The 27,073-nt window shown below is 44.8% G+C and overlaps 1 protein-coding gene across 1 annotated transcript in view; it reads left to right on the plus strand.

Moving 5' to 3' along the window:
• Positions 1 to 27,073, plus strand: part of TMTC1 (transmembrane O-mannosyltransferase targeting cadherins 1) — a 183,701-nt gene that overhangs the window by 122,499 nt on the left and 34,129 nt on the right. Inside the window, exon 12 of the mRNA XM_056846824.1 lies at positions 17,129 to 17,272. Within this exon, the coding sequence (XP_056702802.1) occupies positions 17,129 to 17,272 (144 nt within the window). The remainder of the gene's footprint in view (positions 1 to 17,128; positions 17,273 to 27,073) is intronic.

The raw sequence follows: 27,073 nt of genomic DNA on the forward strand, positions 1-27,073 counted from the left end.
CTAAGTTATATGGGGAAAAATAAGCATGCAAATATGTTGATTTCTGTGATTTCTGGAAGATTGTTGCAGCTGGCTGGATGCGAGCGGCTCTTGCCAAATTGTTAACAAACAGAGACCAGGTTGCAGCAGTAGGAATCAAAACTATAACCCTCAATTATGGATTATGATGCTAGGCCGTGTGATGTTAGGTCAAAATAAGAGGGAACATGGGAGTATGCATATTGGAGCAAAAAATACCAACTTCACATATACACTGATGGGATCTATACTGGTAGTAACAGACCAAGAAAGGGATCTTGGGGTGGTAGTGGATAGTTTGATGAAGATGTCAGCTAAGTGTGTGGCTGCTGTGAAAAAGGCAAATTCCATGCTGGCCATAATTAGACAAGGGATAGAGAATAAAACTGCTGCTGTCATACTGCCCTTGTACAAATCTGTGGTGTGACCACACTTGGAATACTGTGTATAGTTCTGGTCACAACACCTAAAAAAGGATATTGCAGAGCTTGAGAAGGTGCAGAAATAAGCAACCATAATGGTCAGGGGGGGCGGGTAGGGCAATTGCCCTATGAGGAACGGTTAAAACGCTTAGGGCTATTTAGTTTGAAAAGAAGGCGGTTAAGGGGAGACATGATAGAGGTCTATAAAATTATGCATGGTATGGAGAGAGAGGACAGGGAGAAGCTTTTCTCTCTCTCTCATAATACTAGAACACAGGGTCATCTGCTGAAGCTGGAGGGTGAGAGATGCAAAACAGATAAAAGGAAGTATTTCTTCACACAACACATAGTTAAATTGTGGAATTCCCTCCCCCAGGATGTGGTGATGGCTGCCAACTTAGAAGCCTTTAAAAGAGGAATGGACATGTTCATGGAGTAGAGGGGCTATCTATGGCTTCTAGTCAAAATGAATACTAGTCATGATGCATACCTATTCTCTCTAGTATCAGAGGAGCATACCTATTAAATTAGGTGCTGTGGAGCACAGGCAGGACAATGCTGCTGCAGTCGTCTTGTCTGTGGGCTTCCTAGAGGCACCTGGTTGGCTACTGTGTGAACAGACTGCTGGCCTTGATGGACCTTGGTCTGATCCAGCATGGCTTGTCTTACGTTCATATGAGTACTCTATGAAATATTAGGAGGATTGAGCATCCCAGATGGCCATGATTTGGAACGGAGATAAGAACTGAGGCGGGGTAAAACCAATGAGGTAGCTGTATTAGTCTGTTGCAGCACAGTGGCCCCTTAGAAGGCCAACAACATTTATCTCAGTACTAGCTCTCAGATACAAATGCCATGGTATCTGGAGAAGTGAGCTCTTTTTGATTAAAGCTCATACTGCAATAAATGCTTTTAATCTCTAAGGTTCAACAGGACTTCAGTTTGGTTTTGGCAGAGTAAGAATCATTGTGTAGAAACTGTGCAGGGCAACCTTCTATCCTTATCAAACTCATTAATCGCTAGTGATTTTTAATACTTCTGAGTGAATCTAGACCAATAAAAGGCTGCCCTGTCACAAACTCCGCTTCATTTTTTTTACACTAATCAGGAGTCGGCTGGTGTGGTTTATGGCAATGGTTCTCAATCTTTTCCCAACCATGGCCCCCTTCCAAACTTGTTTTCCTTCCTGTGGCCCCCGTCCTACCATAGAAAGGTAGCTATTTAAATGTTTTGTTTGTAAATAGCCAAGGAACAAGGAAGCATAAACAGCCACACAAAATGCACACAGCAATTTTCACCTGTGGCCCCCTTGGAATATCCTGGGGCCCCCCGGGGGGCCATATGGCCCCAGGTTGAGAACCACTGGTTTATGGTATCTATTGCTGACTTTCTGACCCACGCCTACCTCTTCTTATCCTGCAGAACAAATGTGATGTGTTCAACCATCAAGAGTTTGGGATTTAATGAGAGCTTTACTCAGTTCAAGGGAAAAGAAACGAAGAATGTATTTAGGGAAAACTTAGCGTAATTTCACCTGTATCTATGGAAGTCTAACATTTGTCTAATCCCCTAAGTAGTTGTCAATTTCCTGTGGCTAGAGATGAAGAATTATGGTCATGTTAGTTCAAAAATCTCTTCTCACCATCTTGGTAGTGATTGTCAAACAGGGTGTTTCCAAATGAAAATGATGGGTGAAGTTGGCTGTGATAGCAGTGATTAAGTCAGAACTCTTCCTGGGGAACTGATGCCTTACAATTTCTCAGTCTTTAACACTGTAGTCTGTAGTTCAAGGTAGGCTGAACTACTTTAGGCTCACGCTGTGCTCTCTTTGTTCCAACAGAACCTCTGTTCCAAGTCACAAACTGCTTTTTAATCTTCCCTCAGTTGAGAGCCAGCGTGGTGAAGTGGTTAAGAGCAGTGGTTTGGAGTGGTGGATTCTGATCTGGAGAACCAGGTTTGATTCCCCTCTCCTCCACATGAGAGGCGGAGACTAATCTGGTGAACTGGATTTGTTTCCCCACTCCTACGCATGAAGCCAGCTGGGTGACCTTGGGCCAGTCACACTCTCTCAGCCCCACCCACCTCACAGGGTGTCTGTAGTGGGGAGGGGAAGGGAAGGTGGTTGTAAGCTAGTTTGAGTCTCTCTTAAGTGGTAGAGAAAGTCGGCATATAAAAACAACTCTTCTTCTTCTTTCCAAAGAGGATTGTCAAGTAACACAAGAATGGAATGGGGAGGACTGTTCTTGGAGAAAAAAAAAGATGCCCACAGCTTTCTTGGTTGTGTAGCCTGGTCACATGGGAGTAAGATCCCCCCAATGCTGTTTCACTAATTTTGAACACATGAAGCTGCCTTATACTGAATAAGACCCTTGGTCCATCAAAGTCAGTATTGTCTACTCAGACCAGCAGCAGCTCTCCAGGGTCTCAGGCAGAGGTCTTTCACATCACCTACTTGCCTAGTCCCTTTAACTGGAGATGCTGGGGATTGAACCTGGGACCGTCTGCATGCCAAGCAGAGGCTCTACCACTGAGCCACAGCCCCTCCCCCTTGTCTCCCTTGAATGGAAACTTGACCTAAAGACTCCAACCCATGATGATTTGGACCTAGAACCTACTGTAAATGCAGTTGTTATACTTTGTACAACATCCAATAAAAAGTTAATAGTTAAAGTGTTTACATTCTATTAAAGCAATGTGGGTGGTTTCTCATGTGTTAGTGTTTAGGCAGGTAAATCTCTTCCTCGGGTGCATTTCTCTGCAGAGCTGTATTCTCATGCCAGATAAAGTTTTTGTTTGTGTCTTGGGAGAAGTAGTGGAACATTTCTGGCAGTCGGTGTTATTAGTTTCATGGATTATACTCCCGCTTCTAATAGTGTTGCTCTCTTGACGTCAGTGGGGGAAAGTATAACAATCCTCTTATTTTTCTCTTGAGACTCTTCTACATGTCCTTTAACAAAATGCCACGATCCCAAACCATCCTGTTTTCTTCCTTTATTTTCTGCCTTGCTTGTACAACAACTAAATGTGTTTTGATGGAACTGTAAAACCATGAAGTAGCTAGGTACTTCTGATGGAGGATTCTCCTGTTCTGGTGAAAAGGGTCATAGTTGGCCAGCACAACCATTTGACATCATGTTTGTTCGATGGTGTTATCTATTATAAACAATCAGATATCAGACTGAAATTTTGTATATATCCAGAATCAGTGAGTGGAATAGGGGAATCGCCAGGCAACCCACCTCCTCCGGACTTTCTTGGGACCCAGGAGTGGCTTCCTGGCATGCTGCAGAAGGCTGGAGATGCCAGGGGGACTTACCCAGGAAAAGCCGGCAGGAGACATCCAGAGGCAGGGGAAAGCAGGAAGGCAACAGGGGTTGGTGTGGCTCATCGCTGGCCGGCGATGTCATCATACGGCCCACGGATGGCCAAGGCGGGGCCAGAGCGAGGCCCAACAGCAACAGCGGGCCCAGGGCGACAGGCAGTAGAAAGGCCCAAGAAATCCCTCAGGCTGCACAGGGCTGGGTCTCATGGGCATGAGGAAGTTGGTGTAAGCGGGCCCAGGGACCCGAACAACATACCCAAACTAGCTGAAGGCAGACCAGTCGGGCAGCCCAGAGGGATGAGTGACCGGCCAAGGCACCAGGGGGGAGAGAGGGGATAGAGCACAGAGGGTGTGATAGATGGGAGGGGGTGGGATGAAAGCAGGAAGGGGGTATAAAAGAAGGACCCAGACAGGCCGATGAGGAGGGCAGGCTGACAGCCCAAGGGTGGCATGGTCACGTCCAGCCAAGGAGAGAAGGAACAAGGTGGCATTTGAGCATGACAACAAGCCTTGTTTGTGCTCCTCATGAACAAACGAAGTTTTGTTTGTGACGTGTGAATGTGGTCTTCATTTCAGTTTCAAAACTATTGAATCCTACCCAATTTGTTCTAAAAGGGAGAGGAAAGAATGCAAAATAGGTTATAACAAATGGGGGTCTATAAGGGATCTCACACACACACCCCATTGCTCCTCCCTCCCATGCTGTCTTCACATCCCCTCTTGCAGCCCCGGCAGCTTCTCCCCTTTCCTGCTTCCTTCTTTCCCTCCCACCTACCTTTCACATTTCCCTTCTCATCTGCTACTTTCCCTGCTTCCTTCCCTGTTGCAGTTCCTCCTGTGCTTCCTATTCTTCCTCTAGTCCCTACATCCCTCTCCATTTTTGTTCCCTCCTTGATCTTCCTTCTAATCCTTGCTGCCTTCCTACTCATCATCCCCTTCCCACTGACCTGAAGCTTCCAAATGAAACTGCAGCACTCATTTTGGGTTACTTAGGTAAACAGAGTCAACATCACAATGTAGTTTGCGGTGGCTGGGGCAATCCAAAATGGCTGAAGAGATCTCATGAGGTAATTTTGCAAGATCTTGGCATTTTAAAACATTTTATTGTATCCTCTGCATTTGTGTGTGTGTGTGTGTGTGTGTGAAATACAAGATTTTTCTACAACCCTGGGATTTTAGGCAGATTTTTTGATCCTCACTCTTGGGCTAGGTTCAGAATTAGCTGTATAGAGATAACATCTGAAGCATGAACCCTTGAACATTTTTTTTACTAGTACATGAACACACATGAACCCATGAAGCTGCCTTATACTGAATCACACCTTCAGTCCCTTCAAAGTCAGTATTGTCTACTCAGACCAGCAGCGGCTCTCCAGGATCTCAGGCAGAGGTCTTTCACATCACCTGCCTGCCTAGTCCCTTTAATTGGAGATGCCGGGGATTGAACCTGGAACCTTCTGCATGCCAAGCAGATGCTCTACCACTGAGTCACAGCCCCTCCCAAAATCATTGTCATGCTGTAGATGGTGAAAAGATCACTTTTTTTACAAAAGATGTAAAGCAGAGAGGACCATTGGCTGCGTTAGAGTAACCTAATGAGGTATTGCAGAACAGTTGCGTGGGTTGTTGCAAATCTGGAATTGCACAGTGTGGAGCCAGTCCTGTTTTTGAACAATCTAAAATAAACTTCTCTGCGTTAACGCATCAGTCTGGAAAAACTCTTTTCCCTTGTGCCGAGCACAGATGTGGAGACTAAATATACCTTGAAAGGCTCATTCTTTTGGGGAATGCAAACTGAGCTGTGTCTAAACCGGAGTTCACGAGTGGTTGATATTCTGAAATGGTGATAATGGTTATAAACCTTTAAGCTTACTTGCAGCAAAGCAATAAAGACGAATCACCGCCGCAGACTTCTTTGGCAGCTTACCAGCTGTGCTGTAGTGGGCCTCAGAAAAAAAAAAGAGATTGTGCTATTTTGCCGAACTGCTTTAAAAAAAGGAGAAAGATGCTACCAAACAGTGTATACTGTTGAGAGGTGAAAGTTTATTCCCTAAGGTACCTTTTGAAATAGTTGCTTCCCGAGCAAGTTTGCGGTTTGCCAGTTCTGCGTGTGACACCCTGATGTGATACAATGAAAAGATATTCACCTTTGATGGAAATAAATAGTGGCTCATCATTACTGTACATACATATTATATGCACAAATGAAAAAAAATAGATATGGGGAAGCTCAGTTTCTGGGGATGTGCTCAATGTTTAGTGTGCTGTTGAAATGCTTTCTGACTGAATTATAGGTGTTTCTCTCCCATGTTGATGATAAGCAGCAGTACACCTCCTGCAATGTCATTCCTAAGATTTGGGGAAGGTCACAGCTCGGTGTAGAAGCGCATGTTTTGGATGCGGAAGGTGACAGGCTTAATCTACGGCTTTTCCATCTGGAAAAAAAAAAGACCTCTGCAGAGCTGAGAAAAGACCTTCACCTGAGCTTTTGGATAGCGGCTTCCAGGCAGAGTCGAAAGTACTGAGCTGGATAGACCAGTGGGCTGACTCGATGTAAAATGGCTTCCTGTGTTCGTGTTCAAGCGCCCCTTCTGGCCCAAACCGGGGAAAGAGGTTGAAGCACAATAAATTGGCTAGGCAATTACAGGATGTAATCTTCAGTCACTTTCTAGGAGATGACTGGGCGATTGTGTTCCATCTGTGTGAGTTCTGACCGCAGCTATCTGTCAGCAGCCAAAGGTTGCATATTTCCAGTTGGACCAATTCCAGTCATTTTGTGTCTATCCATACACAGTGGGTATTGCCAAAATGAGATGTTACTGCTTTGGCTTATGTTGTTGTTGTGGCTTAAATGAGTTTGCTCATTTGCCCGGAGCCACAGTGGCTTTGTATAATGACACTGGCATCTATGACTCAAGGGTTCACATTATTTAATGTTAATATTGTTAATGTTGGGAAGGTTTGCCATTTTTGCTGCTTAAAAAAATACCTTGCTGAGAAGTTTCTAAGGGAATTTGTATGTAGAATTTTCTCCAGGCATGGCTTCAGATTTGGTGTGCTGCCCCAGTGCCTGTTAAAAACAAGAGACAGCAGTGTGCATTCAGATGTGTGGATGTAATTTCGTTATCAGAGTCAATATTTGCTGCATTTCCCCCTTGACTCAGTATACAGATAGTTGTTAGCTTGTATTTCCCTCTTTCCAGTAAATTTGCAGTGATGTTTTTTATCATGGTAAATGTCATCCAGCGCTATTTCTTCTTATCTATGTGAATTTATATTCGTGTTTACAGAAACATCAACTTTCTACATTTTTTCATTTGCTCAGGATGTAACAGACCTTGGCTGAGGTTTTCTTCCATCTGCACTTTGCCTTTCTACCCAAACACTTTGGCAACTTTATGGTATACCAGAGTGTCCCCTGGCAACTTTATGGTATACCAGAGTGTCCCCTGGCAACTTTATGGTATACCAGAGTGTCCCCCGAGCAGAGTAAAAGACAGTACGTTTTCATAGGTACCCACAGTCACTCCTCTGTTCCAGAGACTGATAAAGTTCTAATCAGACTAACACTAGCCTTCTAGTAAACGCCCTCCGGACCTACCGGTACATAGATCCGCAAATCTCTAGGAAAGGATTGCCTTAATGCTTTCTTCATCTCTGCCAGGGTCTTGGTTGGGAGAATCCGTATCATGAAGATCATGATTGGGCTGTGACAAAGATCACATAAATTCTCTTTCACATTTTCTGAACCCAACCTGGGCAGAAGCAGAACAGGCTATCTAATGTAGTTTTCTTTAGAGCCTATGCAGCCCCTCAGTTGTCACGGGTACCCACAAAGTCTTAAACTGTGCTCCTCAAAGGGGTGTGTATGTTGTAGTCTCTCAATGCCATCAAGTTATAATAATAATTGTGTGCTGCCAAATCGTGACTGACTCATGGCGACCGCAGGACCACAGAGTGTTTAAGGCAAAAGATGAATAGAGGTGGTTTGCACTTATAACCCCCTTCCTTTGCACTTATAACCCCCGTCTTCCCTGGTGTCTTCCATCCAAGTACTAGCCACGGCTGACCCTGTTTAGTTTCCTGTTGGGGATCGCCCTCCTCAGCAGTTCAACTGAGTGGCAGCCGAGTTATCAGTACGATAACAGGATTTCCATTATGTCTTGGATAGTGCAGTACAAAACGGCCTGTAGTCCATAAGTTATACTTTTTGAAATGAGATGGAATTTTGTCGTCTGTTACAACTTTACCTGAGTTGATGGTGAACAGACTACCTAGCCATCTGTTTTCACTCCAGCATTCAGATAATCGGAATTCTATCAAAGGCTCCTGTGCTACACACGGAGGATTCTTTCTTAGAAAACTGCAAGGAAAAAGACCTTAAGGTCAACTCTACAATTCTTGCCACTAAAATCAGTCTTCATACCAGAAGTCTGCAAAGTAGCAAACTCTACATCAATTTTTAAAAAGCGCTCCAGAGGAGATATAACTGGTTAACCTATTCAACACATGAAGCAGCCTTATACTGAATCAGACCCTGGGTCCATCAAAGTCAGTACTTTGGTTCTTGTAGGTTATCCGGGCTGTGTGACTGTGGTCTTGGTATTTTCTTTCCTGACCTTTCGCCAGCAGCTGTGGCAGGCATCTTCAGAGGAGTAACACTGAAGGACAGTGTCTCTCAGTGTCAAGTATGTAGGAAGAGTAATATATAGTCAGAAAGGGGTTGGGTTTGAGCTGAATCATTGTCCTGCAAAAAGTATCAAAAGTAATGTGCTAATCATTGTCCTGTAAGTATCAAGATAATGTGCTAATGAGGGTGTGGTATGTTAATATGGAACCATTGTATCCTGAAGTGATCTGTTAACATGTGAAATCCTAAGCTAATCCGCATGGCTATTGTGGACTGTAGTATTTGTTAGTCTGGAGATTTTCAGGACAGGAAGCCAAGCCTTATTCATTCTTAAACTCTCTTCTTTTCTGTTAAAGTTGTGCTGATGTTTATGAATTTCAAAGTCAGTACTGTCTGCTCAGACCAGCAGTGGCTCTCCAGGGTCGCAGGCAGGGGTCTTTCACATCACCTACTTGCCTAGTCTCTTTAACTGGAGATGCTGGGAATTGAACCTGGGACCTTTTGCATGCCAAGCAGATGCTCTACCACTGAGCCACAACCCCTCTGTGTCTGTTATGAGTAAATTACTAGAAACTTTTACTAAATATGGAATTATTAAACAACTAGAGGACCAAAGCCTGCTAAGGGGAAATCAGCATGACCTCTGCGAAGTCCTGCCTCACCAGCCTTTTGGAGTCATTTGAGAGGGTTAACAAACGTCTGGATAAGGGTGATCTGAAAGACATTGTATGCTTGGACTCTGTGGCTTTTGAGGTCCCTCACCAAAGACTTCTGAGTAAACCTAGCAGTCATGGCATACTCTGGGAGGCAATGTTGGGGAAGGTGTTACCCTCTGTGCCCAGGTTGTTGGCCTACTAGGGCAACAGGTTGGCCACTGTGTGAAACCGGATGCTGGGTTAGTTGAACTACTAGTCTGATCCAACAGGGTGTCTCTGATGGGTTTTATGACTTTTTTTTTTGCAGAAATGTCAACATTTTACCAAACAATTAAACTACGGTGGGTCAGTGATATAGCATCTGCTTGGCATGCAAAAGGTCCCAGGTTCCTTTCCCTAGATTTAACAGCCACTGGCTATCCATCAACCACTTCACACTTTAAAAAGGGGAGATGAAATTTAATTTTTCCTTAACTCTATAAAGAGAAAAGTTGCCACATCTCTCTCGCAATTGACCGATCTATTTGACAGCAGATAACTCAGTATCCACCTCTCAGAAAGCATCTTTAGCTTTTTTTTATCCAGGGAGTGATATATTTATTTCGTGCAATATTATTTTGTGGACATGTTAAAGCAATGTGGGCTAGGGAGTCAGGTCACAGGTTTAATCCCTGGCACCCCAGTTAAAAGAATCAGATAGGAGGTGATGTGAAAGACCCTCTAACCAAGATCCTGGAGTGCCTCCATCAGCCAGAACGGACAGTTGTGACCTTGATGGACTAATGGTCTGATTCAGTATAAGGGCAGCTTCATGCATTCATACATGCAAAATGCTTAGCCATGGTAGATCCTGGCAGGTCTCTAATCCTGTGCTTTTGATGCAGTAGGAATAAAGAAATTTGCTATATACATGTTGATGCTTTTGGATCTTCTGCGTGAGACAGGTTGAGGAGGGGGGTGGGTGCAGAGTTGAGCCAGAGATTTATTAAAGAAAATACTATTCAATATTAGGTGGTACGGTCTTTTGAAACGAAACCCAAGCAAATACTGAGGAGACTGGTTTCCTGCTAAGTTTTCCCACATGGTTCCTGACAATGTTTTTATTTGTATTTAAAACTAGCAGTGTCTGGGTTCATTTAAACTTCATTAAATTGCCCTCTGACTTTATGTTCTGAATACCTTTCAGCAAAGGGCGGCAGGTGGCCGGGGGCGGGGAGGGCTCCATCTGGGCTTCCTTTCTGGGAAGAATTAAAACGCCAACACCGTTATCCCACCTTTTTAGTTGTTGTTGTAAGTATTCTGTATTTTATTTTTTACAAGGTAAGAACGTTTTTACATTTGTAAAAAGCTGTAGCTGTCCTCGTTCGTGATGTGTTAAGAATTTTTTTTTTTATAACACCTGTAGATTCTAGGAACAATTTCTTAAGAGTTTGGTCTCAAGGGAGTTATGACTGTGAACCTTTTGTTGCAAGAACCAGTCATTTCAAAATGTTTTTTACAAATGTGCACTTTGGTACTTGGGCTGGAAAACAACTGTGGCCCTCAACTAAATTTTCACGGGGCTCCCGAGTACTATATGGGTATGGGTTTCCTCATTCTCTTCAGCGCTTGAAAATATTTTGTATGTACCTCTACCACTTTGGGGTCTTGGACAACATTAAAAAGAGCCATGCAGGCTTAAATTGAATGTAGGGAACTGTTAGACTCAAAGGGATGTTCTACACTTCATGATGACTTCCTAGAATGGGGTACGCACTTTACAGCTGGGCATCACGCACACAAAGGTGTGTGTGCTCCAGTGTTTCTGTAAAGGGGGATATGCATATGGCTGCTACAATTGGTACAAACATGGTCATTTGAAAAATATATCGTAATCGTTGCATGTACCACCTTGCATGTAAAAATGCCAGTTCTTGCAAACAGGGCTTTAATATCAATAAAACCCATAAATGTGGGCCATCACAGGCCCTGATCTGCAGCTGAAAATACTGCCTGATGTTATACTGTAGATATACTTCTTCAAATCTCTTCTAAATAAAGCTTGATGGTTTCTGTTGGGGGTTGGGGGAGAGAGCCAGCGTGGTGTAGTGGTTAAGAGTGGCAGACTCTAATCTGGTAAACCAGGTTTGATCCCCTGCTCCTCCACGTGAAGCCAGCTGGGTGACCTTGGGCCAGTCTCAGTTCTCTCCAAACTCTCTCAGTCCCACCTACGTCACAAGGTGTCTGTTGTGGAGAGGGGAAGGGAAGGTGATATAAGTCGTTTTGAGACTCCTTAAAGGTAGAGAAAAGTGGGGTATAAAACCAACTCTTCCTCCTCCTCCTTCAACTATGAACTGGATCATGGGAGGAATTCATGAGGAGACTGGTAACAGGCATATGAAGCATCCTTTATATCTCTTCAGATTTTTGAACTGGTAATGGGAGGGGAGAGTGTTCATGTTTTTAACATAGGGTTGCCAACCTCCAGGTGGGGCCTGGAGAGTTCTTCAAATTACAACTGATCTCCAGACTACAGAGATCAGTTCCCTTGGAGAGAATGGCTTCTTTGGAGGGTGACCTCTGTGGCATCATACCCTGCTGAGGTCCCTGCCCAGGATCCACCCTGAGATCTCCATAAATTTCCTAACCCAGAGTTGGCAATCCTATTAACACCAGGTAAATAGGTTTCTCATTACGGAACTTCCCTGCTTATGGATTGCTTTTACAGAAAGAGTCAGAAAATGAGTTAGCAATGTACCTCCTGAGATATTTGGCACAACAGCAAAAAAAAATTTGTGTCTTTGTCATACACAAGAAGGACTTGGGGATGTGAAAAAAGGATTGTTCTGTATGTGCAACATATGTCTGATACTTAGGCTTTGTGAAAAATACTCAGCTAAGCGACAGTGTCTTTTATTTTTAGTTCCCACTGGCATGAAATTCCTTTCATATCTCCTCAGTGCTAAAGCTACAGACTACTCCCCTCCCCTTCTCTCACCAGTGAGGATTCTAGAATTTCATAGAGGTAAAAATATAAAAAGCTGAAGCACGTTTTTCTTTTTTTCATCATGCCGCGTGATTTAATAGCCATCTAGAGAGGGGTTTCTTTTGGCTGCCGAGCTGAAATAATTTCGTCGACACCGGGGGCGTTTATACACCCAAGGAGAAATATTTAAAATGTTATACCTCTCTGCTGGGCCTTTACCGGGATCCCTTTGCCGCACAGACCAGTGAGGTAGGCCTGATCTGGAAGCTTTTATAGCTTCTTAATAGCAAGCAAAAATTAAGAGATTTGCAGCAATATCCAGCACCTGCTGTCGGAGCTGGGAAAATAGCCAAACCTGAGCTCAGGCCAGGTGGGTTGGCTTGGCAGCAGGTATATGTGGGTCTGGTAGCACAGATTTCTGGAGGTGAGGGGTAGGTTTAAAGGTGCCGGCCTAAGTCCTTAGGGACCAAGCTAATGTGAAACCTGTCTTTGGGTACCTGGTGGGGAATGAACTGAGGGGAAATGTGTGAATGGTTGCCTGCAACATGAGTGCTGAACCTGTGGGAGGACAGCCAAGGAATTCAGATTCTTTGCTCCCTACCAGTGCCTGGCCAGAAAAGGATAACCAGCAGATCTGTATGCTTGCTTCTTAACCACACTACGCCAGAGAGTTTTGTATGGTTGTGTCCTAGAAAAGCGTATAAGTCCAGTCTTCTCCCTCATCTCAGGGACCCTCTTGCTGCTGTGTTCCCTGTAATAGACAGTGTTCCCCTTTTTCCTGTCCCTCTGGTCTAGCCTAACTGTTGCAGAGAAGAGAGCCTTTAACATTTAACAGAGAAGAGAGGCGTTAACATTGTGCTTTTATGGAATTCTGGAGCTCGCAAAGGCACTGCAGCTTCATGTAAACTGAAGCTAAAAATAGGTAAATAGTACTGGCTGCCTGGTACTAAAGTAAGGGAGGACATAGGGAAGGAGAGTCATGTGAAGGGAGGATTCATTGCTCAGTCCTGGAGAACCTGCTTAATATACAGAAGGTCCTGGTAGGTCCAGTAAAAGAAAAGAAAAAAAGAAGAGCTCAGGTAGCTGACATTGGGAAAAGGCCTTTAATGCCTGAGATCCTGGATTAGACAGCACTGAGTTCAATCCCAGGTTCAATCCCCGGCATCTCCAGTTAAAGGGACTAGTCAAGTAGGTGATGTGAAAGACCTCTGCCTGAGACCCTGGAGAGCCTCTGCTGGTCGGTGTAGACAATACTGACTTTGATGGACCAGTGGTCTGGTTCAGTAGAAGGCAGCTTCATGGGTTCATGTGACTTGATGGGCCTTTGATCTGATCCAGCATGGCTCTTATATTCTTGGGGGAGGGGCTGTGGCTCAGTGGTAGAGCATCTGCTTGGCATGCAGAAGGTCCCAGGTCCAATCCCCGGCATATCCAGTTAAAGGAACCAGGCAAATAGGTGATGTGAAAGACCTCTGCCTGAGACCCTGGAGAGCCGCTGCCGATCTGAGTAGACAATACTGACTTTGATGGACCAAGGGTCTGATTAAGTAAAAGGCAGTTTCATGTGTTCATGAGTTAGATGGGCCCATAGATACTAAGTCCATTATGATAATGAAAGGGCATTAAAAAGCAGTTGTGTCTGTAATGGAGAAGTAGAAGAAGAAGAGTTGGTTTTTATATGCCAACTTTCTTTACCACTTAAGGAAGACTCAAACTGGTTTACAATCACCTTTCCTTCCCCACAACAGACACCCTGTGAGGCAGGTGGGTCTGAGAGAGCTCTAAGAGAGCTGTGACTAGCCCAAGGTCACCCAGCTGACTTCATGTGTAGGAGTGGGGAAACCAACCCGGTTCTTCAGATTAGCGCCCGCCACTCATGTGGAGGAGTAGGGAATCAAACCCGCTTCTCCAGATCAGAGTCCACCACTCCAAACCACCGCTCTTAACCACTACACCAAGCTGGCGGTTATTGAATTGCCAAGCCTAGGCTGGGAGAGGCGGAGCACTGTTCCCTTAGAATCCGTCCCCTAGGAACACAGTTCCTGTTAACATAGTTCCTTTTATCATGATCTAAAGTCAGCTTCAGATGTTGAAATGTGTATATTTATAAGAGCAGCAGAAATGATCACACATTTGGGGGGTGGGGGGAAGGCAGTAGAGCCTCCAACCTTCGTCTTCAAACTCCTCAATTTGGTTATCCCTTCCTATCCTTAATAGCACAGCTTCATGTTCCTCTTGGTCTTATGCCTACCCTGATCTCCTTGCAGTCTCTTGAAATTATTTTCCCTTGCATGACTGCCTCCAGGACTGCTGGCGCTCTTCTTAACCCATCCCTTGCAGCCTGGGTCAGTGCCCTGCTCTGTCATGTGGTCTCTGCCTACATGCAGAGCTCCTTCTATCAGGCTATTCCAGTGCTCTGGTAGTAGGGTTGCCAACCTTCAGGTACTAGCTGGAGATCTGCTGTTACTACTGATCTCCAGCCGATAGAGATCAGTTCACCTGGAGAAAATGGCCGCTTTGGCAACTGAACAAGAAGAAGAGTTGGTTTTTATATGTCGACTTTCTCTAACACTTAAGGAAGAATCAAACCGGCTTACAATCACCTTCCCCTCCCCACAACAGACACCCTGTGAGTTAGGTGGGGCTGAGAGAGTGTGACTAGCCCAAGGTCACCCAGCTGGCTTCATGTGGAGGAGTGGGGAAACAAATCCAGTTCACCAGATTAGCCTCTGCTGCTCATGTGGAGGAGTGGGGAATCTGGTTCTCCAGATCAGAGTCCACCGCTCCAAACCACCGCTCTTAACCACTACACCATGCTGGCTCTCTATGGCATTGAAGTACCTCCCCTTCCCAAACCCTGCCTTCCTTAGGCTCCGCCCCCAAAATCTCCAGGTCTTTCCCAACCCGGAGCTGGCAACCCTATCTGGCGGTGATGGCAACCCTGTTGATATCATTCTAACTAGTTCCCCAGCACTTTGATTAACAGCAAATTAAAATTTTTAGCTGGATTACAGAGTGTATCCAGGACAACGTTCATTCCTCCTTCCCTTCTCTCTCTTCTCCGCTCCCCATTGATTTTGGAATTCTTGCTGCCACCAAAGAAGCCAACACACCAAGCAGACAGTCCCACCCAAGTGGATATCTTGCAAATATGTAAGTGCCTTAGATAGCAATGGAAGGGTTTCCGTTATTTAAAAATTGGAACTCCATTTGCATCATCTCTTTGGCATCTCGTGAGTTGAATTTGCCAGTCTTCTGACAGTCAAAGACCACTTCTGTTTTATTGTATGCTTAGTGAGGATATGGGTAGCCTAATGGTAAATGGGGAGGGGGGGTAGTAATTGCTAGCAGAGGTTTTGTGCAGTGCTTACCTTTAATAGTTCAAGGCCAGGCTGCTGCAATTTATTCTGACAACTGCAGTGGCAACGTTGAAGGAATCTTCTGAATAATTCATTTTGCCCCAAGAAAACATCCTGCTTGTCTTTTGTACAGAAATCAAAGCCAAACCTCATTTAAGGTGTATTTCCAATTTTTTCCCCAGGGAATAATGAATCGTGCTATTTAAGGTCTTTTGCTATAGTTATTAAGAAGAGGAGTTTTTTTTTATATATAAAAAGAAAATGCCTAGGATTCCAAAACTGATTTTTAAAAACTGGCTACCCTAGTGAGCATTTTAATGAAATGCAGCATTCTTTCATAAATAATGCAGTACTTGGCGTTTGATTAGGTGAAGAGAAGAGGACTTTGCGCCTCATGCGATACATAGCGAAAGAGATATTGCTTGCAGATGGTTGCCATTACCAGTGATACATGTGGCCTGTTGTGTGTGTTTGTGTGTATGCCTGCGCATGTGCTTAGTAAGAGGGAATCCAAACTGGAAAGCTGTATTTCATAATAAAAAGCCCATAGGATTAAATGCAAAAAGGCTCTCTCTTTTCAAGTATTGCTGCTGTTTATAGAATCCTAAACCCTAATTTCAATGTTAGATCACTTAAGGTGGGATCCATCCCCTTGATAAGTAGTCAGTAATAGGAGCAAAGCACTGATTCTGCCTATTGGGAAGGTCTTAGGGGAAAGGTTTAGGAGACAAATCTCTGGTGGCTTTAGGAATTTCCCTCTGCAAGCTGAGCATATTTTCACTTCTTTCTTTTGAGCACCACTGCCAATGAAAGGGGTCTGATGAGACGGAGATCATGGATCTTGCAGCTAAATCTTGAAAAGCTGCCTCCACAAGGAGGGAATTTTAATTTCGATAATTAAAACAGACCCCCTCCTACTAGCTGCGGAAGGAAAAAGGATGGATCCAAGGCTAATAAGCGTGCAAGGAAATGAAACCATGCAGAGGTGATAGGATTAATCCCATCTTCTCTCCCACATGCGTGCCCCGTTAAGGCTAATGCACCTAAAATTTCGCTTTCAAAGGTGATATAATCGAGGGTTCCCCAGCATCTCACCTGTTTTGGCCCAAGATGTTGATGTTCTTAATGGAGCAAGATTCAAGTCCTGTAGCACCTTAGGGACCAACAAAATTTTCGGGTTATAAGCTTTCGAGAGTCAAAGTTCCCTTCAAATCTAGCTCTTCTACTGCAGACCCTCTGAAATTTGTTCTTGGAGAACAACCATATTCTATCCTACACAGTTTTCTGTCTGCTGAAGCAGCAGGATACATTTTCTCCCCTTGTGGGTTCAGCATTGTGAAGACAGCCAGTTCTCTCATGGAGAAAAAAAATGGCCGTCCTGTCTCGGGAAGCGCTTTCAGCCTGCTTCAGAACCCTTTGGAAGCTCTGGATGCCCCAGCTGCGTTTACTTTCATATAATAGAGAAGAGTAGGAGTCCAGTAGCACCTTAAAGACTAACAAAATTTCTGGCAGGTTATGAGCTTTTGTGAGCCATAGCTCATACACTGCCAGAAATTTTGTTAGTCTTTAAGGTGCTACTGGACTCCTACTCTTTTCTACTGCTAGTAACAAGGCTACCCATTGTGATCTATCTACTTTCGTGTAGTTATTCATACAGAGAACGAGTAGTTTTAGGGTTCGTACAAGGGTGTGTTGCAGTGGTTTGGGTGTTTGTTTACCAAAGAGCAATGAGTTTCCTTTTTCCCCCTTCTGATAGGTTGTACCCTCGCCATGCAAGTGCTCTGAACAACCTAGGAACATTGACCAAAGACCTGGTGGAAGCAAAAGAGTATTACAGACGGGCCCTCCAGTTAAATCCACAACACAACCGAGCTCTCTTCAATCTTGGAAATCTGCTCAAGTAGGTTTCGGGTCTCGTTCTGTTCCTTACAGTTTTGAAATTGCGATAATAGCCTAACAAACCAAGCTGAGACTGGCTGGTCATCGTATAGTTCCCTCCTCTTTTGGCCAATGCACAGGACTAGAGCAGAGACTAAAAGCATGCCTGAAATTTCATAGCACCAGGGCTCACTGTGGGTTTGAGGCCTAACACGGTGATTCTATTCACCTGGATACGACAAAGTGGGCTGTGGTTCACGAAAGCTTATGCCACACTGCAGTTAATTCGTTAGCCTTTAAGGTAAAATAAGGCTTGTTATCTTGTCTGCAGCAGATGAACATGGCTACCCTCCCAGAATTTGACTTTTCACCTAGGAAGCCATCAGAACTGACCACAGAAATAGGGACTGGAGGGTCACTGTTGTGTTTCTGTGCTGTCCACTGACTCTGCCGCTCATTTCTGGTTCCGTTTAAATGTCCATCCCATCTGATCCAGCTGCAGGCAATAATATCGTAGGGGGCGGGACACAAGGTGGAAATAACCCCAAAATCAGTCCCCCGAGTTCCCAGGGGCTTGAGCAGGCCAATTTCTCATCCCTCCCCTGTCCCTTCTACTCCAAACTGCATTCTACATTCCGTCCCTTCAGTGGTATTTTCATTCCCCATCAGGGCACTTTTTGAGGGTTTCCTCCTGTTTCTTTTTGGTTAATTTACACAGTTATATTATTCTGCATACCAGGGGAGTCCCCTGGGTGTGTGTAAATACCCCTACTTTGTCAGTAAGTGACCTGGTTTTCCCCGCTTTCATCATGCACAAAGGGGCTATTAGACGGAGTGATGTTTTTAGAGAGAGTTATTCACTGTAATTCAGTATATTTGTTTTGTAGCCCACAGGATGAGATATTTCAGGCTTGTCTCGTTTTGTCCTTTGACAATAAAAAAAAAATCACTTCCAATTTCTGTTTTAGCCACGGGAAATGCATCCGTCGACTAGATACTGCATCTAGATAATGCAATGAAGGCTTTCTTAAAAAGCAAAATCATATGTCATCATTTTCTAACACTAAAGTGTGGAGAAAGAGAGCTGGTGCAGAATGGTATTGGGGATATAAAGCGATACGACTAGAATCACCATGTCTTCTGGTAGACTTTGGAGGAGATGGGATGCCCGTTATAACCGGAGGCTCACCAGAGATTGAGGAGTCTTTCAGGCCACTGTTGAGGGTGTATTGAAATACAGTTGCCACAACTTTTTCGTATCATTAGTCAGATATGCACATACAGCAGAATGAAGCTGCTGAATGGATTTGGAGAGCAATCCTAAGCATGTCCTATTTTGCTCCATGGAGCTTATTCCCAGGAAAGTGTTCTTAGAATTGCAGCTTATATCAATTCACGCTTCAGGCAGTGAATACCATTTTTATGTTCCGCCAGGTTTGTTTTTTTTAAACTTCCAAGGTGAAAACTAGCCCACCGGGGGAGAGAGGTTCTATTTCCACCTTTTTCTAGCTGTGCTGATTTTTTACTTGTGTGGAATTATTTTATGACAAACATTAAAAAAAATACTTGTATTCCCTCACCTGTATTGTGAAGGGCTTCTGTCCATTGTACCATCTCAGGACTTGGCCGATTCATTGTGATTCATGGCCTCCATCCCAGGAAAATGTGCTTCTCAGTCACCCCAATGGTAGTGCTCATTTCCTGCTTTTCCAGGCAATGGTTCCCAGAACTCCCTTTCCTGCCTCTCCCCCACTCACTTTCCCCAACTACCTTATTGATTAATTTGTTTAAAAGATTTGTATCCTGTGCTCTCCTGAATCTACTCAAGATGGTTGTTTCCTCTGTCTCCTGTTTCCACCTTCTTTGAAAAGGCCAAGTGGTTCGTCACACACCTAGAAGAGGCGTGTATGCTAATAACCTCCTGTAAAAATACTTAATTTCAATTCTTCCTTGACCGTTCTATGAGCCACTTGTTAACTGTTGAGAAGCTGCATGTTGCTTAAGAATGCAGACAAAGAGCCGGTGTTGTGTAGTGGTCAGAGCAGGGGTGTCAAACGTAAGGCCCAAGAGCTGGATCTGGCCCCTTGAGAGCCACCCTACCACCCACTAGGCTGACAAGGCATGGTCCGGCCTGACCCAAGTGACTTTTATGTCACATCAGGCCCTCGAAACAATTTCGTTTGACACCCCTGGGTTAGAGTGTCAGGCTGGGAGAACTGGGAGGCTCTGGTCTGAATCCCTACTCTGCTAAGCTCACTGTTTGACCTTGGTTGGTTGGTTGGTTCGTTCTCTCTCCCTCCTTCCCTCGCATACCTCACAAAGTTGTTGGGAAGATACAATGGAAGAGAGGAGAATGATATAAGGAGCTTTGGTTCCCTGTTGGGTAGATAGGCAAGGTATAAATGAAGTAAATAAATACCTGTGATCAAGAGCAGGTGGAGGTTTTTCAGCTGTGCCGGTGCTCTGCTATTCGCCTTTGCATCTCAAAGGACACACTCCCAGACTCCAGAATGAATATTCTTTGCTTTCTCTCCTTTACTTCTCACGGGCTTTTAGATTTTTTTAAAAGCATCCTGCATGTTTAACTGATCAAACACTTATTCAGTGTTTTGCTTTAATTAAAAAGAGAACATTTTATTTTACACTTTTAACACCTGCGACAAGAGGGAGGGGGAATGTGATTTGGCACAAGGCCCAGCCCTATCACTTCTGTACACCTTCCCCTTTGGCTGCAAACCAGAAGAAACAGGGTTTCCTCTGAGCTAAGTCCAGCAGAGGATATTCTTCCTCTGCCCAAAATGCAGTGAACGCAATCTCTACAGTGCAGTCATCGCTAAAATTCTGAACATTTTTATGCACCCTGAAAGTCCCAGTTTGTCTCCTTCCCAGGGACCACGTTGCCTAAACTCCAATGAAACGTCAGTATGAAAAGTTAGTCTGATAGTTTTATTTCTTAGTCAGGGATTCCTTCATGCAGCGTTGGGAGCCCTGAGGAAGCTCAGTAATGAAGCGGGGAATTAATTCCCCCCCCCAAAAAAACTTTTGGAGTAACTATCCAGGCCAAGTTTGTCGAGATGCAAATGGAACTTGAGTTTATCGCTGCAGGAGGAGAACAGAACTGAGCCTGCTGTTTGCTACACTGTGCCTGTCTGTGCATCAGAGAAGATAATAGACACTTGTGTCTCCCAAGAGCCGAGAGCATGCCATGCCTGCTCTTGCAAGGCAAACGCTGAGTGCCTGGAGACCCAGCAGCATATAGATAAATATAAAAATCTTTTGGCTGAGGTCTGTACAATACTTGGAGAAAAGGCAGGAGACCCCCAGGGGGCTAGTTTGACAATTGTATCTGTCTTTTCCGCTACATCTTTTATCCTGAGAACAAACAGGGATACCGGAAACGGTGTTAGATCCCCAGATGGGTAATTTAGCTTAAAAACGGAGCCACCACTTGCCTCTGTGTGGGTCAGGACCACTGTACTGGAGAAAATAGAGTTAACTGTCCCAACCGTGATCAGAAATGGTCCTCTGGGATTCTTTAAGCCTCAGTTAGAGAAAAAGACAGGTACCCTGTATTATTCCTCTGTGTATGAGGGAGTTCCACTACAGGGGCTCTGGTCCATATTGGGGGTGGGTTGGGCTGCAGCAGCTTTGTATAGCTAAATTGCATGTCTAGATCCTTAGCATCGCATGGAGTTTGGCCTTCTGGCTTGTGCTAGCTCAGTTGGGTTCCCTTTCTAAGATGATATGGGTTACACTATTGATGGTGCAGATTGTTCTACGATGAAAGACCGCATCTCTGTTCTGATGGTCTGCACCTCATCTGGATGCTTGCCTATTTTTGCCGGGGCTGTTGTCAAAATCTGCTGGGCCCAGTACATTCTTTGAGTATACATTCTTTGAGAATACAAACGGTGGCAGACTTGTAACAGCTCTTCCACACAGAAGTGCCAGTTTGCAAAACCAGTGCTTCCGCAAAATCAGTGCTTCCACACAGCTCTGGCTGGGTTGTGACACCTTTTCTCATTTATTTACAGTATTTCCTTCTTTGCTTTCTTTGGGGGGTGGGCACCCTGAGTGGCTTATCACATCATTATCACGTCCTCCCCCTTTTCCTCTGTGAGATAGGTTAGGATAAGAGGGAGAGGCTGTGGCTCAGTGGTAGAGCATCTCCTTAGCATGCAGAAGGTCCCAGGTTCAATCAGCGGCATCTCCAGTTAAAGGGACTAGGCAAGTAGGTGATGTGAAAGACCTCAGCCTGAGACCCTGGAGAGCCGCTGTCGGTCTGAGTAGACAATGCTGACTTTAATGGACTGAGAGTCTGATTCAGTATAAGGCAGCTTCATGGGTTCAAGAGATTGTGATGGACCCATGGTCACCCTGGTGAACTTCCATGGCAGGGTAAGGATTTGAACCCAGTAGTTCCAGGTCCTAGTCAACCACTCTAACCACTGTGACGTGTCCCTGAATGCTCCCAGAAACCAATGCACGAAGGCAGCCAGCTGAAATAATTGGAAAAGTGATTTGCCCATGACCACACAATAAGTCATTGGTAGAGGTGAAACTTGAATCTAAATTCACTTCCTATCCAACATATCACGCTTAACACCCCCCCCCCCCCGGCTGTGAGCCTATTCCGTTCTTCAGTATAAAGTCCAGCTCTGTGTAGTTACTACAAACAACTTCCATGCCTAAAATTGAGTCTGTGCGCATCTGGAATGGGACCAGAGAAGTCATTTTCTCATGGGACCAAGCAACATCTGCGATTCCTGCTGTCACGTAAGAGATACTATAATCTTTTTACGATCTCCTTTAAAGATGCAGGTTGTTCTCTGATCAAAAAAAAAAAAGCCATTAATGGAAAAATGAGGATAATTGAGAGGACGACTTCGTGCTCAGGAACTATGCCTGTGGGTAATGAAAAGATTTTACTGCTGCCAAGTGGGTTTTTTAATCCTTTCGCTTCTGTTACTGGCATTTCCTGTTTTCTTGCCAAATACTGGCTTTTGTCGACAGAACAGTCAACTGTTATCAGGGTCTCTAAATGTGTCCCAGATTTCCCAGGCAGGACTTCAAATGTTGTGTGTAGCGACAAACTAGCTGGTCTTTATTTATTGGTCGGTACAGTTTTCCCTTTCTTTTATACATGACGGAATATTCAGCCAGTTGCAAACCGATTATTTTTGTAAAGCCACAAATACTATCTTCTAGTCTGATTGCTTGACTGTTCTATGTAGAGCATGTCCAGATATCATGCAGTGGACATAAATGCTGTTGGTTTCGGTGCCTTGGCTTTTCCCACAGATAATATATATGAAGTATAGATGACATACCTAAGGTAAAGGTCCCCTGTGCAAGCACCGGGTCATTCCTGACCCATGGGGTGACGTCACATCCCGATATTTACTAGGCAGACTTGTTTATGGGGGGGTTTGCCAGTGCCTTCCCCAATCATCTTCCATTTACCCCCAGCAAGCTGGGTACTCATTTTACCAACCTTGGAAGGATGGAAGACTGAGTCAACCTTGAGCCAGCTACCTGAAACCATCTTCCTTTGGGATCGAACTCAGGTTGTGAGCAGAGCTTTTGACTGCAGTACTGCAGCTTCTCACTCTGCGCCACAGGGCTCTGTATCCTGTATCCCTAAATATCCATATATATGCACTTGGAATGCACCTGATTGGACCATGGTTTCCGGAGAGTATACATGGATGTTTAAAGTTGCAAGTATCTTGCCTGTTCTTTTTTAAAAATTATTTTTTTAGATATTTATACCCAGATTTTCTCCACAGTGGGGACCCAGTGCAGCTTATAACATCATTCTCCTCTCATCCATTTTATCCTCATGCAACAACCTGTGAGGTAGGTTAAGGTGAGAGAGAGAGAGACTGGCCCCAGGTCATTCAATAAGCTTCCAAGGGAGACTGGGGATTCAAACCTGGGTCTCCCAGATCCTTGTCCAACACTCTAACCTCTACATTGTGTTTTGCTGCAATAAACACAAGTCCAACAGTTATTCTAAATTATATTCACAATGCCGCTCTCTCCCAAGTTTCCAAGTAAAATCAGATAATCCATAAAAAACAATAGGTTGGATCCAGTGACTCCCTTCCGCCGAACTGAATCCAATGAATCGCTTCCTCTAAGACAGTCTTCCTCTGATGGAGAAAGACTTTCTCCAACAGAACAAAACTTCCTTCATCCCAAAAACTCTGTCACCATCGGAGGAAGTTTTAACCTGTCAGAGGATTCTGTCATTGTTATACTGGAAGCAGTTGTGACTACCGAATAAAATGTAGAACTTCTCTCTTTTTTATTTTAATACATGGAATAAATGTATATTTCCCTTTACATTCTGGGCTCTTTGAAAAGACTATCTGTGTTAGAATAAACATCCTGTGTTATTTCCTGCTTTAAATAAGGAGAGGGTACTGATTAACCTTCGGGTGAGTTTTTGAGCAACACGCACAGGGGGATGCCTCAGATGTGATATGTTCATCCTTTCTGAGTCACCACTTATATGTCTTTTAAGGGAACAGCACAGAAAAACACAAGGATGTGCAGTTCATATTTGATACAGTCCAGCGTGGTGTAGTGGTTAAGAGCAGTGGTTTGGAGTAGTGGAGTCTGATCTGGAGAACCGGGTTTGATTCCCCACTCCTTCACATGAGTGGCAGAGGCTAATCTGGTGAACCGGGTTGGTTTCCCCATTCCCCTACACGAAGCCAGCTGGGTGACCTTGGGCCAGTCACAGCTCTCTCAGCCTCACCCACCTCACAGGGTGTCTGTTGTTAAGAGGGGAATGTGATTGTAGGCCGGTTTGAGTCTCTCAAGTGGGTAGAGAAAGTCGGCATATAAAAGCCAACTCTTCTTCTTCTTCTACGTGTTGTAATCATACCTTAATACCGGAGCACTGTGTTTGCAGAAAGCTTACAGGCCCTTCCAGCACTGGTGGTTGGCGGTCTGTATTAAGTGAGTAAAAACCTTGCAGGTAAAAGATTGTGTGTGTAAAGTGCCGTCAAGTTGCAGCCGACTTATGGCGACCCCTTTTGGGGGTTTTCATGGCAAGAGACTAACAGAGGTGGTTTGCCAGTGCCTTCCTCTGCACAGCAACCCTGGTATTCCTTGGTGGTCTCCCATCCAAATACTAACCAGGGCTGAACCTGCTTAGCTTCTGAGATCTGACGAGATCAGGCTAGCCTGGGCCATCCAGGTCAGGGCAGGTAAAAGATTAGCAATAACCCAAAAAAAGAAAGAAAAAAAGTCAGCATTTGCTGTGCTAATCCGTTCTCCTTGAAAGCCTGAAACACCTATGATATACTGTTCAAAGCATAGAGTTCAAAATAGTTCATGCCCAACCACATACGGTGTAGACAAGTCTGTAATAATAAAGCAGGATTGGTGTACACAGGTGCAGTTCCAGGAAATAAAGAGATGCCTGTATAAACAATTATCTTTCTAGCAAGTGCACTTATTTATTTATAGTCCACCTTCCTCCCTGAGACTCAAATCAGAGATTCAAACATATATTTTCATGTTGAATTTTCGTATGTGGGAGTTAAGTGGGTCTTCTCCCATCCCTTAAAAGCACTGTTGGGGAAATGTCTGTCAGGGAGTAAAATCCACTTTCTCCACCTGCCTCATTGCATGTAAGAGAGCCCTGCTGGCTGCTTCTTTTTGTAAAGAAAAATGGGTTTGGAAAGAGAGAAGAAGAAGAGTTGGTTTTTATATTCCGACTTTCTCTACCGCTGAAGGAAGAATCAAACCAGCTTATGATCACCTTCCTTTCCCCTCCCCACAACAGACACCCTGCGAGGTAGGTTTCTTCTGCTCCGCGTGGTTGGGGCCGGATTCTACAGCCGGCTCCTGCTACCTCCGTCTGCAGGGAAGAAATGAGGACACACTGGCTAAGAACTCCCCCCGCCCCGCGCATTCTGGTCCTGCCCCCTTTAACCCCTCCATTGTCGCCACTTCCGCCTCCAGCCCTCTTGTAGTACAGAGCTTTTCTTCATAAGGCTTGGTCTCCAGGCCCCTGATCATCCTCGTTGCTCTCCTCTGCACCTGCTCCATTCTCTCCACATCCTTTTTGAAGGGAGGCCTCCAGAACTGCACACAATACTCCAGGTGTGGCCTGACCAATGCAGTGTACGGTGGATCTATGATATCTTGTGATTTGGATGTCATGCCTCTGTTGATGCACCCCAAGATCGCATTAGCTTTTTTTGTCGCTGCATCACACTGGCTGCTCATATTTAACTTACGGTCCACCCGTACCCCAAGATCTTGTTCACACACACTGCTGCCCAGAAGTGTATCCCCCATCCAGTATGCATGTTCCTCATTTTTGTTACCCAGATGTAGAACTCAGCACTTATCCTTGCTGAATTGCATCTTGTTCACATCCGCCCACCTTTCCAGTGTGCCCTGTGATGGTTTATAGATTCGGGAAGCAGATGAGTAGAGAGACTACCAGTAAGTGACTTTTTTTCCCCAAAGCACTGAAGCTAATAGTTCCCAGAGGGCAAGTGAGCTCCTTAATCAGTTCTTCTGGGGGAGCTTTCCATTTAGACAACCATCTCCTGCTGATTCATGGGAGGCGCAGGTCTCACCAAGCAATTTGTATTTTGCTCTTCTCAGAGACTTCGATTTTTAAGTAAAATATGTTGCTGAGTTTTTGACAAGGGTGCAAATGGAATTTACTAAGCTATTTTGCAGCGTATGAGTTACAGGTGTTGGATCGTTATCCACATAATGCTTTCTTTTTGGAGTTACCAAACTCCGTGTGGTTTTCCGAACAGAGGCCTTTCCAGGTTTCTTTTTTTCATGCAGCAAACATGCTATGATTATTCTTTAGCGGTAGGGGAAATCAACGTTTCTTTCTCTCGAGGTGCTGCTTCTGTCACAACAATTGCAGTGTAATAGTTGTGTTTCATCAACAACAAAAAAGCTGGAGTCTTCTGGTGGTGCCACCAACAACCTCCAGAAACTTTGGTGGCAGCCCGCATGAGGTTTGGGAGGGGCAGGTCTAGGCATCACATAATGCTATGATGTCACCTCCGGAAGTGATGTCATGGCATCGCTGCAGGGCTCTGGCAAGCCCCAAATCTGTGTGGTTTTGTAGAACATGTGGGGGTTGTGGTGACATGTGATGTCACTTTTGGGTATGTGACCAGAAGTGATGCCACAATGATACTCCCCCCCCCCCAAATTTTGCTCCCTCTGCTGCTCTGGTGCCTACGTGGTGTAGTGGTTAAGAGCGGTGGTTTGGAGCGGTGGACTCTGATCTGGTGAACTGGGTTGGGTTCCCCACTCCTTCACATGAGTGGCGGAAGCTAATCTGGTGAACTGGATTTGTTTCCCCATTCCTACACACGAAGCCAGCTGGGTGACCTTGGGCTAGTCACAGCTCTCTTAGAACTCTCTCAGCCCCACCTACATCACAAGGTGTCTGTTGTGGGGAGGGGGAGGGGAAGGTGATTGTAAGCCGGTTTGAGTCTACCTTAAGTGGTACAGAAAGTCGGCATGTAAAAAATCCCACTCTTCTTCTGGGCATTAAGAGCCTCTTGCATTGGAAGGAGACACCTTACACTGGAGGAGGGTGCTACGATGAGCAGAACAAATCCATAGGATCCAACCCAGTGAGTTTTTTATTTGAGCAGAAGCTTAAGGATTGGAGCTTTATCAGATGCACGTGTTGACTTCTTAACAGAGACACAAACCCAGGGACTGGACCCTGCGACTGCTCTCCATATCCACACAGGTGACGCCTTTAATGGGTCCCGGGAATATCAGCCACAGCATCTTGAATTCATCTGCTTCTTCGTCC

Source organism: Euleptes europaea, chromosome 3 (genome assembly GCF_029931775.1).
Source record: "Euleptes europaea isolate rEulEur1 chromosome 3, rEulEur1.hap1, whole genome shotgun sequence".
In the NCBI taxonomy this organism is placed as follows: domain Eukaryota; kingdom Metazoa; phylum Chordata; class Lepidosauria; order Squamata; family Sphaerodactylidae; genus Euleptes; species Euleptes europaea.